We start from the raw sequence: 18,614 nt of genomic DNA, 5'->3' as shown, positions 1-18,614 counted from the left end.
GGGTGATAGCTTCACGCATGTACCTAAATTGTTGATTCTTAAATGTGCAGGTACAATGAAGGTAAACACCTTTCATGTCCTCAGTAAACTGTGCATCACCAGATGTATCACAACCAAAGCTCTGTTCACCAGACATATATTGTGACCGGAGTGGCAGAGTTTGGCTGCTGCTCTGTGATTCGTTGTCAGCTTCCCTTTCAGGGTATATCTGGGTTCCATCTTTATACCAACTGGCTTTGGCAATGGGATCTGAAATCTCAAATTGCTGAACAATTGGGCAGTGTGCTTCAGTAGACTTGGTCTTCTCCTCAGGGTCAAGCAGATTTGTTGGAGGTGGCACTACAAACAGTCATTGGGGGATAATTTTAGTTCACATCATTTTAGATTTTAGAAAAAAAAAACTAACTTTAAAGAGAAACTGTCACAGAAATGTGCAAAGACCTAAAACTAGAAGCTGTAGAAAGAGTTAATCATAACTACAAATAGAAAACATATTTTCAAATAAAAAGATCACCTTGATTTTTTACTATTAATTGGACAACATCATCTGCTGTTGCACAGTAGTATGCTCCAGAGTTTGAAGGATGAGTTGGTTCAATGACAAGGGTCTCCTTGATGCTTCCCATTTCAAAATCAGGCTCTGTGTTAGAATAGGAGTCTGCATCCATCTGCCATGACACCTGGAAAGCAGGGTCTGAGGTTTCACAGGATGGTTCATTGGGGTAGTTTGCTTCGATTGACTGCATCTCCACAACCTCCGGTGAGTGCGACAATGGCAACATTGGAGCTAAAGATGATGATTCATAATATAACTGGACGGAACAGTGCAAATTTACACTCTGAAGAAAGGGGTTACTGGTTCAGCTTCCCAAAACGGGAAAATCTCAAATTCAGCGAAACATACATTGTCAAGAGTCTCACATATTTAGTTTTTTTCATTTGTAAGTAGAGGTGAATCTTGCTGTGGTTTAAGACACAATTTCAACCTCACACAAAGCACCATGGAAACACATACAAATATGCTTAGACATACTTAAATGTTAGTTGGATGTAGTCTCCAAAAAGCTCTAAGAGTTGCTCTAAAAGTGAAGCAATTTAAGTTAAAAAAAATCACCTTTAATATCCACAGTGAAGTGGAAAGTGTCATCAGCGGTTTCACAGCTGTATAGCCCTGAGTGCAAGAGCTCAGCAGATGGGATTATGAGTGTCCTTGATGTGCCATTACTCTGTATATCCCAACCCCTCTGCGGGCAGAGCTTTTTACCATCTTTATACCAGCAGACAGGCACAGTGGAGTCTGTGACATTAGCTTCCAGCTTCAAAGGTTTGCCCACTTCAAGTGACTTGGCTCTCTCAGCGTCAAAGATAGTGGAATACGTCACCGGTAGAGCTAGCATTGGGAATTCAGGACAGCTAAATAAACTCAAGGCTGTAGAAATGGATACCTTACAAAAATGCAACTGCTGAGCAGATGATAAAAAGGCTTTGGAGACTTTCAGCATAGAGAGAGCCACAGCAGTCACAAAACTAGTTAACTAGTTAACAACATAGTCATCACCTTATGCGCTAACAGTTCTTTCAGGTTATGTGCATGAAACAGTTCTTCAGACCACATCATTAAAGCAGGGATTGTTAGTGGCACCTATAAAGAGGGGATTGTGTTATAATATGAACGCTTAAGATAAGAAGTGTTCATTCACCTTTGATCTCCACTTGAAACTCCATAGTATCATCCTGTGTGGTGCATCTGTACAAACCAGAGTGGCACAGCTCTGCAGACTGAATAACTAATGTCCTTTTGTTGCCCGTTGAGTGGATTTCTGTTCCAGAGTTTGACATGAGCTGCATTTCATCCTTGTTCCAGCAAACTTGGGCCTCAGGATCCGACACCATGCACTGGAGAACTATAGGGCAGCCGGCTTCGATCGACTTGGTCCTCGTGTCTTCAGGAATAGCTGAGAGCTTGATAGGTGGAGCTATAGATATGTTTAAATTTGATGTCAGCCTTAAATCAACCTCATGCCAGCCATTCAGATCATGGTAATCTATTTACTGACAGCTAATTGCTAACATGCTGTAATCTTGTGAAAGAGGAAAACTTAGCTGCACATTTCATTAGTGCCAAGAAGAAAGGAAACAGAGCACCAGACAATACACAAGAGTGTCATAAGAGTTAGTTGCTTTGCTGAGAAGGAGCTTGTTAATGTTTCACATCACTTAAGGTAAACAAATCACCTTTGATGTCCACACTGAACGTGACGGTGTCCCCCTTTGTCTTGCAACAGTACAAGCCAGAGTGGGCAACTTCTGCTGAATGGACAATTAGTTTTCTTGCCAAGCCATCAGTTACAATATCTACTCCACTTTGAGGGTGGAGCTTTGATCCATCTTTGTACCAGTGCACCTGGGCTGAAGGATCTGAGAGCTCGCATTGCAAAACAATTGGGCAGCCTGTTAGGATGGTTTGGTTCCTCTCAGCATCTGGAATTGCTGAAAACCTCACAGGTGGGGCTATGGATATTGGAATGGGTTGTTAAGTTGTAAAACACGTTTTCATAAAAGGAGACAACATGCATCTTTTTGATAAAGAAAAGATAACGAACAGTGCAAATAACATGAACATGGTTAGTCTCAATGCAAGAGAATAACTGAAAGAAACTCAAGCCACTCACCCTCTACCTCCACATTGAACCTGATGACATCATCAATGGCATCACAGCAGTACACTCCAGAATGTGAGAACTCAGCCGATTGGATGACAATTCGTCTCATGGTGCCCTCTGACTGGATATGAAGACCCTCCACCGTTTGTAGTTCCACTCCATTTCTGTACCAGTGCACTGGAACCACAGGGTCAGACAGCTCACAGTAGAGCACAATGGGGTTCCCAATTTCAACAAATTTGTTTCGATCCATTTCGGACAGTGGTGAAAACTTGACCAGTGGCGCTGAAAATTTGAAAGAAAGAATACATATTTTTCCTGTATCATAATTTTGTCTTCAAGGATAATGACTGAAAGAATATAGAACATTACTGTCTATTTCTTTATTTTTTTGGAAAATGTTGGATCCAGTTTTTTGAATGATCAAAATCTCAGTTTAAAAAAAATTGTTGAATGTTGAGTCAGCGAAAGACATACCTTGTATTAATATTTGTTAAATTGACCTATTCATACCTTGAATATAGAGTGCTGCAGAATCCCGAATGCCATAAGCAATAAATGTAATCTCAGCGCCATTGTCTGTATCGCGTACTCCTCGAATGCGAAGAGATTGGTGTGTTCTTGATCGACGCATGGCATAATGCTCATCCTCCTGTAGCTGAGTCCCATTTAGAAACCATGTACCAATAACTGAAGCTGAAAGTTCAATGGAGAAGAAAGCATCTTGCCCCTCTGGCACCAAGGCATCCTGTAAAGGAGCTTGTATTCTGGCCACAGGAACTGGAAAGGAAAATCACTTTAAGGATTCACCAACTGATCCACAACTATGTAATGATTATTTGAGAAAAACAAAGGGAGTATTGAGTTAGCACAGCTGTATTATTATTTTTGAAGTTACCTAAGTGAACAGTTCTGGGGAACTCAACATTGTTGCTCTTTCCATACTTGTTAACACTGCAAATGCGAAAACGATAATCGGCTTCACATGGAACACTGTCACCAAGGATCTCTACAGAGGTTGCGGATTCAGTGGTCAGACACTGTAGCCACTCCTGGGAACCAGTTCCTACTTCTTGACGTTCAAGCACGTATCCAGACGGAGGGTTCTTTCGAGAGTCCGGAGAAGGAACCCATGAGAGAAGAGCTGCATTAGCACGCTCTGTGTTGATTTGCACTCCCACTGGACAACTAGGAGGACAATGTCTGGCCGCTGAAATGAGAAAACAATATGCACCAATGTTCCTTCAGACTGTAAAAACTGATAAATGTTAAGCTTGTTCCAAAAGTGTCAAAAGAGCATTCACATTTTTGTGCCACATGTATATTGTACTGATGATGGAACCCACCTTTGACTCTTAACTGTGAGGAGGTCTTGGATCTTCCCACAAGGAAAGTCACAAGGCCAGAGTCTTGGGGCATTGTATTGACAAAAACCAGAATGTGAGTTCGACCAAAGGATTTAAGGATGGTCTGATGAGTTTCACGCAGCTCTATACCATCTTTGTACCAATGTATGTCCATCTCTTCTTTTTCTACTTCAACACAAAAGGCGGCATTTTCACCTTCCAAGACATCCACTTTTCTTGGAAGCTTCCTCAAAATTGTACCTGCAAGGAATCATTGGGAATGATGTCATATTTATCAGGCAAGGATTCTGGATATCTTATCACTTCAACTCCTGTAAATTAAATTTAACATTGAGCTTGGAATTACACCTCAAAGTATTAGAGAGGTTGGGTTGGATTTTAGTACACAAAATGACTTGACTTAAGGTCACTCTTGTGAATATTTGATCAAAGCTACTTTGTGGCAGGGCAGGGGTCTGGTTAACAGTCAGGGTCCTTAATGATACCCATAGTGAGTTTCTGTCAACTGCACTGACAAGTAGAATTTTAATTTTCCAGAAACGGAATAACTTACATGCACATGCATCCCATTTTGGTTTACCTCTTATAGATCTCTCTTTTTCTACCATAGAAGTCTTTGCATACATGAGTATAGTTCTACAGACTTGTCAATCAATGCCAAGGGGTATTGTAGCTGCTGTTTTGGCAGGTTATGGCCAAAAAACAAGAAGTTTTGTGATGTTTTTACCTTTGATTTGTCACATATGTGTATCTCATTTTAAGTATTTGCTGCAATAACTGATTTGACTTTTTTTCTTGAAAGGGCAGTGTCATAAGTACAACTGAGCCAAAACATGTTAGATATCAGCTGACGCCAATTGGTAATGATAGAAATAGTAGTTGGCTAATGAAAAATTGAGTTTAAACATCCATCCATCCATCCATCCATTATCTTCCGCTGGTCCGGGGATCGGGTCGCGGGGGCAGCAGCTTGAGCAAAGAGACCCAGACGTCCCTGTCCCTGGCCACTTCCTCCAGCTCTTCTGGGGGGACCCCGAGGCGTTCCCAGGCCAGCCGAGAGACATAGTCTCTCCAACGTGTCCTGGGTCTTCCCCGGGGCCTCCTCCCAGTGGGACGGGCCCGGAACACCTCACCGGGGAGGCGTCCAGGAGGCATTCTCACCAGATGCCCAAGCCACCTCATCTGACTCTCGATGCGGAGGAACAGCGGTTCTACTCCGAGCCCCTCCCGGATGACCGAGCTTCTCACCCTATCTCTAAGGGAGAGCCCAGACACCCTGTGGAGGAAACTCATTTCGGCCGCTTGTATTGGCGATCTCGTTCTTTCGGTCACTACCCACAGCTCGTGACCATAGGTGAGGGTAGGAACATAAACTGACCGGTAAATCGAGAGCTTCGCCTTCTGGCTCAGCTCCTTCTTCACCACGACAGGCCGGTGCAGAGCCCGCATCACTGCAGACGCCGCACCGATCCGTCTGTCAATCTCCTGCTCCATTCGTCCCTCACTCGTGAACAAGACCCCGAGATACTTGAACTCCTCCACTTGGGGAAGGATCTCATTCCCGACCCGGAGAGAGCATTCCACCCTTTTCCGGCCGAAGACCATGGTCTCAGATTTGGAGGCGCTGATGCTCATCCCAGCCGCTTCACACTCGGCTGCGAACCGCTCCAGTGAGAGCTGAAGGTCACGGCCTGACGACGCCAACAGAACCACATCGTCCGCAAAGAGCAGAGACACGATTCTGAGGTCGCCAAACCGGACCCCCTCAACGCCCTGGCTGCGCCTAGAAATTCTGTCCATAAAAATTATGAACAGAATCGGTGACAAAGGGCAGCCCTGACGGAGTCCAACCCTCACAGGAAACATGTCCGACTTACTGTCGGCAAAGCGGACCAAACTCTGACACCGGTCATACAGAGACCGAACAGCCCATATCAAGGAGTCCTGCACTCCATACTCCCGGAGCACCCCCCACAAGAGTCCCCGAGGGACACGGTCGAACGCCTTCTCCAAGTCCACAAAACACATGTAGACCGGTTGGGCGAACTCCCATGCTCCCTCCAGGATCCTGCCGAGGGTATAGAGCTGGTCCACTGTTCCAAGGTCACTCTTGTGAATATTTAAACATGTTTAAACATTATCTCCCAAAAAAAAGAGAGAGGAATCAAACTGTAACAACAATGCAGGTCAGTATACTGTTGGCTTTTTTCCATTCTACAGTTTGCAACAACCAAATGGCTGAAAGTTATATCAATTTCCATCAATCCCACCAAAATTGGAAACATTTCTTTTGGTTTGTGATACCGTACAGCTGCTTCATCATGCAAGTCATTACGCGTACACTTCTCTGTTTTTACTGAATTATTCAAAGTAAGCCATAGTATAATGTGAAATGGATTTACCTTTTACGGCTACTTCTGCTATACTTCTACCTCCATCAGGCATCTCACAAAGGTAGATCCCATCATCATCAACTCCAATGTCACGGATAGTGAGTCGTCGCTTTGTTCCCCACTCCTCCATTCCATATTTGGCCCCTGGCTGCAGTCTTCTGTCCTCCAGATACCACGTGATGGGAACAGAGTCTTCTGGAACTTCACACTCAAGAACAGCTAAATCTCGTTCCCATACTTCTAGATCAATGAGAGGTTGCTTGAACCGCACTGGCGGCTCTGGGATCAAAGGAGAGGAAGCGCAACACTTTGATTAAGGTGATATGACTTCTTAATCACTGTTAAAAAAGAAAAACCCAAGATACTCATATTTCATTCTATCCATAGAGGGACACTAGTAACACTTTATCAGTCTACATAGTTTAAGTAAATTGACCCTGCAAAAATTCACAACAAATGTATCTCCTCCTACTAACACTGTAAATTGAAATGTGATTCAGGGTAAATTCCAGTTAAGCAAACAAGATAAGCAAAATCCTGAGACAAGAGACTAATTTAGTTAAGAAATAAAGAGGTTATAAACACATTGGGGTGTTAGATAGGGAATAAACTGTTTGTAACTGACACCATCAGACAGTACCAGACAGTTGTAAACAACAGAATGTGGACTGTATTTAGTAGTCTGTGTGCAAAGCTCCTTATTTCCTTATATTACTAATGTTTTAACAACAGCAATTACATACAGACCTGATACCATACATTCACTGTCTTTCATTTAAATAGTCTTTTTGTCTAAACACGAACCAATACTGATCAGTGATCCCATCAATATTGATATTTCTATCTCTCACTTATACAGTTAAATATTTTGATGGTGCCATTTGTACTTATCTGGGCCATGTGAGAAATATGAGCCTCCGTATGAAATCTCCGTCACATGGACACCCGCCCCTGGGGCTTTAACAAGCTAAGTGACTTTGCAGACATCGTGCTGCTATTGAAATTGACTTCAGGCTGACTAATTTAGTCTGTTTAGACATTTCTGGGGTCAAGTTTCAGTTCATCTATACATTTTTACAATTGATTTCTCAGTGGATAATTGGATAACAGATCATATTCACAGGCCTGGTTGCCTGTTTGTTTTTACCAATACAACTGACTGATGTTGAGACAAATACTTAACATCTAACTTGGTATGTTTCATACGTAGGCATTTGTAATATCCAAATTTATCATAAAATAAAGATTACATGTAATGTGTATGCTGACTTGCTATGTACATGCACTGATTGTATCAGAGATTAGGTGGATAAAACTGCATTTTTTAAATATATATTAAAACTGAATGTGTTATATAATCTATATATATATATATATATATATATAATATAATATAATATAATAAATAGTGTTATATGAATGTGTTAATAATCTTAAAGTATTTTGCCTACAACTGAAACTAATTTCAAACTGTATCGACAGAATATTTAATGGTTTCTTTCTTGTAAGGTTTCCATGGTGAATATATGTCATCACCAAGCTGTTAAAACATCATAAGTTTTTAGTTTCCCATCCTTTTTTGGCCTTACCCCAATAAATGATCTCAGGGTACTTTTTTATCTCACTGACATCACTCTAGCATCAAATGGACAGAAATTGGATCCAAGAACATACTACTCCCTACTCACTCCTTTACTCATGGAAAAAAAAGCATCACAGGCCTCTTCTGCATTTATTAAATGAAGCTTAACTTTCATTGCGTTTTACATCATTAAAACTTAAGAGCCACTCAATATAATTTTGACTTACCCTTGACGGAGAGGTGTACAGCGCTGAGGGTTTGCCCTGCAGTATTAGATGCTGCACAGACATAAACCCCATTATCCTTTTGCTTACAATAAAGAACTTTGAGTGTGAAGTACCCCTCTCTGTCCTCATATAACAAGTAACGCCTTCCAGACAGTATAAGTCTGCCATCTTTCCTCCAGATTATTTCTGGTTTGGGTTTACCAGTCACAAAGCAGCGGAATTTGGCATGTTTGCCTTCAGTCACTGCAAACATTTTTACTTTTGTTGACTTGGTCATGGTGTCGTCTTTTAATCGGTTTGTCACTTGTCTTCCACTCCTTTGTTTTCCCTGGTGTCCTTTCCAGTGGCCATTTGTGTAGCCATTGCGGTTTCCTTCATCTTCATGTCCTGGACCTGCATCAACAAGTAACACAGCTCCTGCCAGCGCTTCCCCGTACTCATTCCTAGCCTTACATGTATATACACCACCATCTGGTGCACGAGTCTTAAATATTTTAAGCTGGAACCATCCACCATCCTGGTAACCAACACTAAAATGTGTGCTCTCAAATATCTCATTGAGTTTTCTACCATCCTTTTCCCAGACAACTTCTGGTCGTGGATTTCCCCAAAGCTTACAGGAGAAAACAGCATCTTCCCCTCGGCCAACACGAGTGGAAAGGGGCTTGATGAGGAAACGTGGCTTATTTTCCTCTCGGAGCTCCATTTCTTGTGCTTCACCTTCCACCTTCAGTGTGGCAGCTGCATATGTTTCCCCAATACTGTTCTTTGCTTTGCATATGTATTGGCCACTATCCTCAATAGTAACAGCTGAAATGATGAGGTTGTAAACATTCCCATCCTCAAAGACCCTATATCGTCCTTGAGGGTCAATCTTTTCATTGTTCCGCTCCCAGATAACGGCTGGCCTTGGATCTCCACCAATTTGACACTTTAATACTGCATCAGTCCCACTTTGTACCACTACAGGTCTTGGATAAGCGAAGAAACGTGGAGCACCACCAAACACATCCATTTCTGCTTCTTGGACAGCTTCCCTTCACCTCAAGTAGTCCAAAGAAGTAACCAATGGGTATTCACTGGGGCAAGACTTCTGCACTGCAAGTTCCTAAAGAAATATATAACAAATGCATTATTTTAGTATATAACAGCTTATGTACTCTAGATAATGTGGAAAAGTTAAAGTTTTTTTTTATCTATGTAACAGATCACTCACTCCTATACATTTTTTTGTTTTCTATAAACAATAATTATGAATTTTAAGAGATCAGAATTTGCAATTTCTGGAAGGAAATAACCCTTAGAATTTGGAATGTTGAATAAAACTTCTATCATTCCAACACTCACCTCTTGACCCCTTTAAGTGCATGTGTTTCAGCACAAACAGTTGCTGCAATTATCAGGGCTAATTGAATTAGATCTTTCTGCATGAGAGAAAAACACGGCCTAGCTGTAAGAGGGCTATATCAACTCAGTCCCATTGCAACAGCAGCCACAACACATAGCTAGTACAGCTGGTGCTGTATTTCAATGGGAAAGCGCTTAATATAGTAACCCCTAAAAAAAGATTTGGGAGGGAGTGTCTCAGGTATCACAAAGATGGATCAGAAGCCTGCATGCTCACATAAACACCATAAAATATTAAATATTTCAGAACAATATATCAATGATGATGATGATAATATTTTCTCATTGGTTTATTGCACCCAATACACATTGAGATATTGGAATAATGTCTTGCATTCTTTCACATCTTTGTACTGTCAATTCGTACATAACACAAAAAAAATCCAAGTGAATACTGTTATTTTTTCTGTTGCCATTGTCATATTAATTCAAATCAAATTTCCTCAAAATCAAATCTCAAATTTTAGAAGGGTTTGTACTAGTGGCATCCTACAGCAATATCTCATATATTAAATATTGTGTTTTTGTGTGTATCTTTAAAGTTTCTTTGTTTTTTTGTTTATTTTTCTGTGAAACCACAGATTTATCTTTAAACATTTTTCTATGCTAGTTTGGTTTCCGTCCAGTCACCATGGCAAAAAGAAAGATGAGCTTTTTTAAAGCCCAAGTAAGGTCCAAAATTCTGATTAGTTGGGGAAGAGATATTTAGGATGCGGAGCCGGAACAAAATGAATAAAAAGGAGGAGGAAGTTGAAGCTATTTGTCCCCTTGATCATCACGGGAAATTTGTGATTACTGGCAGATAAAATCGATGAGTTTAGAGCCCTGGCGTGGAGGCAGTAAGAATATCGGTAAGGCAATGTTATTTCACCAAGACATGGCTGCAGGAACAGCTCTAACACTTCTAATCAGCTTTCAGACAGAGACCGCTGTGCAGACAGAGACCGCAGACAGAAAGGTAAGTAAAGGAGGAGGGATTGCAGTGCTTGTTGACTACAGATTTTGTAATCCTGGACATGTCACTGTGAAGGAACATCTACGTGTTATCTGCTGGTGCTGCATTCAACATCTGCAGCTAAGTTGTTGCCAACCTACAAAAACAACACCCAGATCCATTTAGTTCATTCTGATCTCTGAAAGTTCAGCCATACCTTGCTTTGCTACACTTTAACTTTCCAAAAGTTTAAGTTTAACAGATTTTTTTTTTCTCTTTCTATTTTGTTATGACAATAACATATCTATAACAATAATGTACACTTCAGTAATATAATTTACCTTTAGGGAGTAATCAAATGATAATGAAAATTGAATTCAGGATTTAATTGTTTTCAGGGGAGCTGGGTTTGTGTAATGATTTAGGGTGTGGCTTTCAGTTATTGACAGCTCACATGAAGGTGAGCAAACCTATTTGGCAGCTTCATTACTTTTGGTTAAATTGGCCTAAAAAATAGAGCTAACTTACTAATCCATCACTCGTGAAACTGAATATATTACCAAAACTCAATGGGTCAAAAAAAGGGGGCACAAATGAGCTAAGAAGAAAAGTGATAAATTCAACAGAAAAAACTACCAGGAACCTATCCTCCAGTACCAGTATATTCTGTGATTATCTTTCTTATCTTATCTTTATAAGCTTTCTTGAGTGTGTAAAAGTACAACCCAAATTCCATAAAAGTTAGAACTCAGTTTAAACTCTAGAATAAAAACAGAATCCCGTAATCTCGGCTCTTCTCACAGTAGAACATAGAAAGCATATGAAACATGAGACATTTCCCTATCTTATAAAAACTGTAAGCTCATTTTAAATTTGATGCCAGTAACACGACTCAAGAAAGTTGCAATAAAAGTAAGTCGTACTAAAACGAAACAGCTGTTTGCAACAAATTAACTCAACTGATTACAGGCCAGTAACATGACAAGGAATTTTAAAAAGTACCTTAGAAAGGATGAGGGTAAAGATATCTGCAAAAAAACTGTAATTACAAATTGTGGAGCAATTTTAGACAATTTTTTGGATAGATAGTACATAATAATCAGTACTGAATCCCTGAAGTCTTCCAACAGCAACTCTGCCATTGCTTGTGAACACAAGTCATTGTGCGATCTACAAATGCAGGTTAAAGCTCTCTCATGCATAGAAGAAGACATATTTATGTGAACATGATCCAGAAACGCAGCTATCTTTTCGGGGCTAAAGCTTATTTAAAATGGACGGAGACAAAGTGTAAAACGGCTCAGATAGATTAGGATTGGAAAAAACCTTTTTGTAAATCATGGGTCGTACGGAAAGGACAGGGAACCATCCGTCTTGCTATCAACTCTTGGTTCAAAAGCCTGCTTCTCTGATGGTATGGGTGTGCATTAGTGCCTATGGAACTGGTAGCTCGCACATCTGGAAAGGCACCCGTCAGTGCTGATATACTGGTTTCAGAGCAACAATTGCTCCCATCTAAATTATGCAAAGGCCTCGCATATTTCGGCAAGACAATCCTAAACCACACGCTGCATCTATTACAGCAACATGGCTTCATAGTCGAAGAGTCCGGGTGCTGAACTGCCTGCAGTCTAAACCTTTCACCAATTCAAAACATTTGGAACATCACGAAATGCAAAATACAACAAAGAAAACCCAGGACAGATTAGCAGCTAGAATCCTATATCAGATAAGCATGGGACAACATTCTCCCCATTGTTTACAGACCGTTTTTTTGAGTCATAAGATATAGGTTTATGGGATTTTTAAATCATTGCTATCTGTTTTTATTTAACCTTTACTCTGCATCCCTACATTATTTGGAATTGAGGTTGTGCAAGGTGTCATTCATTTGACACAAAAACTAATATAAGATTCTCAATCCTGAACATCAAGATTAGTCTAAGAAATGCTTAAAGATGATATCAATGTTTTTTGGAAGGATGAAATGAGAGTAGTTCCTGAGGCCACAGATAGGTGAGCCTGTGAGTGAAAGACAAAGTCCACAACTTAAAGTACCAGCAAAGTGGAGGAGGATTACTGATGTGGGCTGTCATCATCAAGGAGAAGCTAGCTTCTATTTGCTAGTTTAGGGACTGAAAATTAGCACTTAAACCAGCTGACAGATTGTGGAAGGTACTTTTACCGAAGTTCACACAGAAATCTGCAGCAAAACAACGTTCCATCACATGTAGAAAAGAGCTTGACTGCTTTGCTGCCAACAACGGCCTCTAAGATGACTGAATAATGATCAGGCGCCCTTTCTCAATTGACTTAAATCCTACTTGGAACTTTTGGGCTCTCCTCAAACATGAGATTTACAGTCACTGAGAACAATGCACCTCTTTGAACAGCACCTGGGAAGCTTATGATTGCTACTTTGCAGAAGCTGATCATGAACAGATGAGAAAACCGACAGACATCATGGATGAATGACTCCTGATGGTTAATGAAAAGAAGTGTACCTATGCTGGTCACGTAATATTCGTGATTTTTATATATTTCAATAATATTTTATGTTTTATATTTGAGACAAAGACTAAAATGTTTGAGGAGAAGTGAGTTTGAAAAGCTTTATTTTTTATCTATTTATTTTTTCTTTTGACTTTATTGCCTGATCATTCACACTTCTAGAATCCCCTGAGATATTCACAACTTCATTTGTCTTCCTTAAATACAGACGTTTGGGGTCAAATAACATTTTAGATTGTTTGAAGGAATTCTGCAATTTTAAGAATAGACTTGATCCTAAGGGATACAATTTGCCAGATAGATGTGCACGTAGGGAATTTTCTGTAACTGTAGAATACAATTTTTTGTTTTCTTAAATGTATTTGAAAAATGAAAGTTTTTGTTATATGTTGCAGAAAAACTTATTTGCATTGCAAGCTATTTCATTAACACAGTTCCGACATTGCACTGTAAGTGTCTTCATTATTCCCGCTGGAGGTTTAAAGAGAAGAGATTAACCTCTGTGTTTACTTGTCTGATTTAATTGGAATGACCTCTGCCCCTTGTGAAGCTGTGCACCCCTCACATGCCGTACCTTGCTTCAGTCGCCAGGAACGATCATGAACATACATTCCGCGCTTGCAATCGCAGTCCGAGTTAAGAAGCAGTGCCACCCGTTTCCTGAAGGTTGAGTAGTGTCCCAGGTTGACTTCGCATTCAGACACATGCTATCCTCAAAGGTTCAAAGTTCCACTCTAGTCCATCCTCGCAGACTTCTGTCCAGCGGAAGGGATAGAAAAACACCCGCTTCCTGTTGAACAGCTTCAGAGCAGTTCCCGATCTCTGTGTCGTTCAGATCTCAGACACCCCAAGTGTCATTGTTCATGGAATACTGTTAAATGCTTTTGCAGCTGCTGCTGTCCCCTAAAAATACTGTCTGCCTTGATGACAGCAGTGAGGATAAGTCAGGCACTTCCATTCACTTGCCAGCAGGGGCTAAAGATAGTTCAGGTGGCCAGCGCAGGCGGAGCAGACCACTTAGCTTACTTGAAGCTTTGCAATAAAGATTTTGGAGGAGCAAGCTATTGGCTTCTATACGTCCAAGCTCATCTTCTTAAACTGCACGCTTTCATTTTACTCTAAATTGACACAGTCTCTTGTCATTTACTAGATCATTGCAGGCCATTTATTGTAAAATAGATTAGATTAATGTTTAATTGATTTCCAAAACCAACCAGCTTATGATAAAAACTAACCATAGAAAAATAAAACAGAGCTGATGAGGGCTTATGCTATTTAAACATGATCAACCACAACACTGCCGTATTGGTTTAATATTTCTATGATGTGCATTTATAGTTTATGGGTATGTTTTAACTTGTTTGTTATCGCTTGGTAGTATACAATACAGGGACAGTCCTCTGTGATTGTACTTTCTAATATCAGGCCAGTCTTTTACTTACTAGAATCAGCTGCTTCATTCACGCTCCACTGGCATCCTGGCTGCCATGCCATCTGACACATAATGTGTTGACACACTCAGCATGCTTGCAGTGTATTTCTTATTCAGTCATTTGTCTGTTTAAGTTATCTTACTACAGCTGATTGCTCACTCCAATCTGAGGGTTAATTGATTGCTTTTATATTATTAATTTGCGTTCCACTGTAAATGTCGCTGTGCCCTGTGTAAAGAGCCATTCGTACAAAATGTTTTTCACTGGGAAAGGCTGTTGTATGACTGTGAGACATGTCCTTAACGCTGGATGCAGTGTGCCTTCAGCTGTTTAGTGTCCCCACACTCGACACTCTCACCTCCCTGATTTCAGCTGTTGGAAGTAATCTGATACACCTCAGACCTCCTCTGGCTGGTTAGGAAACGTTTTGTGCCCAAGAGTAAAAGTTTAAAGACTCGCCATGTTTAAAATTCAAATAACTTTCATTTTCATTTTTGACTTAAGCTACTAGTTTTTACAAATGCCAACATATTCATTTCTTAATATACCTCCAAGGGAAATGTTTGTTTTGAGTGATAAACACACACACACACACACACACACAAAACTTTGAAATTTTGATGGAAGACCAGCTCGGTCAAGCTGTGAACATTCTATGATCCAAGACTAGCATATAACACGAGGAATGGGTTTGAAAGTTTGATAACAAGTATCATTTATGTTGAACATTTTTGAAAGATTGAAGCGTAACATGTTGTCTGATTCTTGGAGTTTCCAAGGTGGATTTTCGTTTAATAGATAACCTTACAAAAATCGAAATATATTGGGGTCAGAGGATTACTTTACAGTATTATTTACTTGGAAAAACAACCTACTTAGCTTTCCTGTGTGACTATGAATGTGTTATGTTATTTTACCTTTGATTCCCTGTCCTCACATAGGAAGTCTTCCATTGTTTCTACCGTAAACTAAAAAAAGACAAAACGGCTACTAGCACAACTGTGACACATAACTCCTGTGAAGTGATTAGGTTATGCTCTCATTATAGAGATGCAATGTGCACTATATATATATGAGACTTTGCTGAAAGAGTCCCAGCCTGCTCTGTGTAAGATTATACGGCAACATTTAACAGACAGTTCGGTCTTTCTTTTCCCTGACACTGGAATGTGAGTGGAGCAGACAACCACAGAGCTGAGAGCATGTTCAGACAGACCCTGGAAGCTTACAGGCACAGCGGCTAATGCAGCACATTTTAATTAACACTGAGGGAATTGTCAACCTGTGATATACCTAATACCATTATGAGGGAGGTACTTCATGATGCACATGTTTTGGTGTTTTCAGTAAACCTGTCAAATCCCAACTTACACAGTGTGAGACCTGCGTCTGTACATGTTGCTGCTTCTACGTTGCAAATGAGGCAATGGAGATAATCTGAACTGTAACTGTGCTGTTGTGATTAACTCTTTTACACTGGGGGCATATAGACGGCCAAAGAATATCAGCACACCACCCAAGAATAGAACAGAATCGGGAGAGTGTTTGAGTTACCTTTGTGGGTCTTACAATAAAATAAAACGTCGCCCTCTGGTGGTCATTTTATGTAAGCGCATGATGCTGCGACTGACCTCATATGCAAGCTTATTAAGACTTGTGTGAGTGGCCAGTGTTGCAGATATTTGACTTTCAGCGTGCAAAATGGTGGTTCAGAATTTCCATCCATCCATTTTCTATAGCCGCTGAATCCGTCGGTCGGGTCGCGGGGGGGCTGGAGCCTATCCCAGCAGTCATCGGGTGAGAGGCGGGGTACACCCTGGACAGGCCGCCAGTCCATCACAGGGCCACACAGAGACAAACGACCACAGACACTCACTCCTAAGGACAATTTAGAGACACCAATTAACCTGACATGCATGTTTTTGGACAGTGGGAGGAAGCCAGAGTACCAGAGAGAACCCACGCATACACGGGGAGAACATGCAAACTCCACACAGAAAGGCCCCAGCCGGGAGTTGAACCGGAACATTTGGCCTGGAACCTGTGAGGCGACGGTGCCAACCACCACACCACCGTGCAGCCCTGGTTCAGAACTTGAAATATAACATTTTTCCGTCAGACTCACCAGTTCTCTGAGCTTATCCAGTGTGGGTGTATCTGAGCAGGACTTGGCACATCTGGGACACTAAAAGGGCTCCAGAGGCAGCTGATACCGGAGATTTAGCGCTTGCCATAATATCTTGTGAACGTGAGTATGCCCAAAGCTTTCAAAATACAACTTAATGAACTTGATTATTTAAAAGAAAGCACAACTTTATTATCATGTAGATTTGGTGCTACAGAAATGTCTGAGGCCACCAGTGTTCAGTTCAAATAGAGTCAGTTAAAGTTCGATTCTTTTATTTGTTCAGTTGAATCACTCTGATTCTTTTGTATGAAATAAACTGAAATTCTTTTACTTTGCGCTCAGAATATCCATCTTCCTCAGGTCGGTCTCACATTCTTCTTTCCTAAGATAAACTAAAGTGAAGGACCCCACATAACATGCTGTTATTATCATGTCAAGTCTGTTCTTGTGAGCGCACTCCAGCTAAGAATGTGGTGACAGCAGATCTTCCGATAGAAAGTTTACACACGTCATACTTTGGCTTCTCCCCCCCACTCCAACTAATGTCAGTTTAGGCTTACAGCTTTGTGGTCTGCAGGTTTGTTATAAAAGACACAAGTAGTTCTGCATCATTGTTATTATCACATGGCCATCATCCCTCGGGAGGCGCCTTCCCATAACTCCGCACACCTGATAGTTCCCTTTTAGGACCTGGCGGAAGTCCCTTGCTGTGAAGCCCTGCAGGTCACTTCTCCTCTCCTCCACTCTTCCTCTTCTCTTCCAGCAGAGCTTCGCGTCCTCATCAGCTGTTCCGGCCGCGTGCAGCAGCAGCAGCAGCAGCGGCGCCGCACCAAGAAATCTGGGAACACTTTTCCAGCGCCCTCCCATCCGAGGAGTCCATGTAGCGGTGCCGCTCGACACCAACAAACACAACAGATGAAGATGAGGTAGCTCTCGGCGCTTTCATTGAAACTTTTTTTTTTGTTGCAGCCTGTGAGAAAGTTGAAGCTGTGCGTGTGACTGCGTGCTGTGCCTCCGCAGGTGTTCGTGGCTGGAGCGCCTTCTCCGCTGCGTCCTTTTTCTCGCCGTTCCAGCTGCGTCGCAGTGGCCAGGTGAGAGCTGATGCGGATATTACTGATGCTTCGGCCGCATGCATGCGTGCAAACACCAGCACACTGTGTCGCGACTACCCTTGCAGCGTGAATCATGTTCAGGGGTTATTAACAGGTGGCCTCTGCTGCGTAAATCCAGCCATACACCGACATTATTTTGACATTCAATTCTTAAAAATGTTGGACTACTTCTTAGGAATTCACTTGGTCAAGTTCATTTTGTGGGATCAGTGTGATTTGTTGTTTGCATTCACCAAAAATGATTTTATTACCAGCAGAAAACATTTCTGCGTATAAATCACACAGTAAGTTATTCGTCTGCTTGATCACCTCTGTACTGTGAGGCTTCAGCATGTGGAGCATGATGTTTGCCAACTCTCCTCTGCTTTGTCTCAGGCAAGTTGTGTGCTGTGTTAACAAGCCTCTCTGACTGGCTGCCTCCTCTTTCCCTCTGCTGCAAAGCTGTGCTGACACATTGTTACAAATTAGTTATAAAACGCAGCAGTTTTACTGTTCCGAGAAGGACCAGATAGCTTCGGGCCTGCTCAGTGATTTATTTTTCCAATCATTCGCTGTCTGTGGTGTATTAACTTGCACTTCTTTTGTTTGTTTTGTGCTGCATTTGACCGGAGGACGTTGCTTAAAGTTGCTGTCGCTCATGTTCCGTCCATTCAGTGTAAAAACTGATGAACCCGACGTCGGTGAAGAGAATCTTTTGCCTCTTTACAGCTGCTGTAACGTCATTGCTATTGAACAAGCTGAGACGATAATGGAGCGTGTCTTTGTTGCTGATGGTGTTCAAGAGCCACGACATGAAAGACCCCCTGAATAATTTATCTTTGAACTGCTCTGATGTACTTTTAATTTAGTAAAGGTTC

General features: G+C 41.3%; 2 protein-coding genes across 9 annotated transcripts in view; one reads left to right on the top strand and one right to left on the bottom strand.

Annotated features, from left to right (window-relative positions):
• obsl1b (obscurin like cytoskeletal adaptor 1b) overlaps positions 1-13,993 on the bottom strand; it is a 43,656-nt gene extending 29,663 nt beyond the window's left edge. For 3 of the 8 annotated variants that reach the window (XM_075479047.1, XM_075479049.1, XM_075479048.1), the window contains exons 1-12: positions 13,659-13,993; positions 8,233-9,340; positions 6,433-6,702; positions 4,010-4,270; positions 3,562-3,873; positions 3,177-3,443; positions 2,673-2,948; positions 2,236-2,511; positions 1,701-1,976; positions 1,115-1,390; positions 515-787; positions 70-339 (exon numbers count right to left, since the gene is read on the bottom strand). In XM_075479047.1, the coding sequence (XP_075335162.1) occupies positions 70-339; positions 515-787; positions 1,115-1,390; positions 1,701-1,976; positions 2,236-2,511; positions 2,673-2,948; positions 3,177-3,443; positions 3,562-3,873; positions 4,010-4,270; positions 6,433-6,702; positions 8,233-9,247 (3,772 nt within the window). In that variant the 5' untranslated portion in view covers positions 9,248-9,340; positions 13,659-13,993. The remainder of the gene's footprint in view (positions 1-69; positions 340-514; positions 788-1,114; positions 1,391-1,700; positions 1,977-2,235; positions 2,512-2,672; positions 2,949-3,176; positions 3,444-3,561; positions 3,874-4,009; positions 4,271-6,432; positions 6,703-8,232; positions 9,341-13,658) is intronic. The other 5 variants (XM_075479050.1, XM_075479051.1, XM_075479052.1 and 2 more) reach the window with 5 other exon arrangements.
• A 3,337-nt stretch (positions 13,994-17,330) lies between these two features.
• col18a1a (collagen type XVIII alpha 1 chain a) overlaps positions 17,331-18,614 on the top strand; it is a 99,817-nt gene continuing 98,533 nt past the window's right edge. Inside the window, exons 1-2 of the mRNA XM_075479046.1 lie at positions 17,331-17,571; positions 17,666-17,736. Coding sequence (XP_075335161.1) covers positions 17,561-17,571; positions 17,666-17,736 — 82 coding nt within the window. The 5' untranslated portion in view covers positions 17,331-17,560. The remainder of the gene's footprint in view (positions 17,572-17,665; positions 17,737-18,614) is intronic.

This window comes from Odontesthes bonariensis, chromosome 12 (assembly GCF_027942865.1).
Source record: "Odontesthes bonariensis isolate fOdoBon6 chromosome 12, fOdoBon6.hap1, whole genome shotgun sequence".
Taxonomy (NCBI): domain Eukaryota; kingdom Metazoa; phylum Chordata; class Actinopteri; order Atheriniformes; family Atherinopsidae; genus Odontesthes; species Odontesthes bonariensis.
The sequence above is the reverse complement of the archived record's forward strand: the minus strand, read 5'-3'. Positions and strand labels throughout refer to the sequence as shown.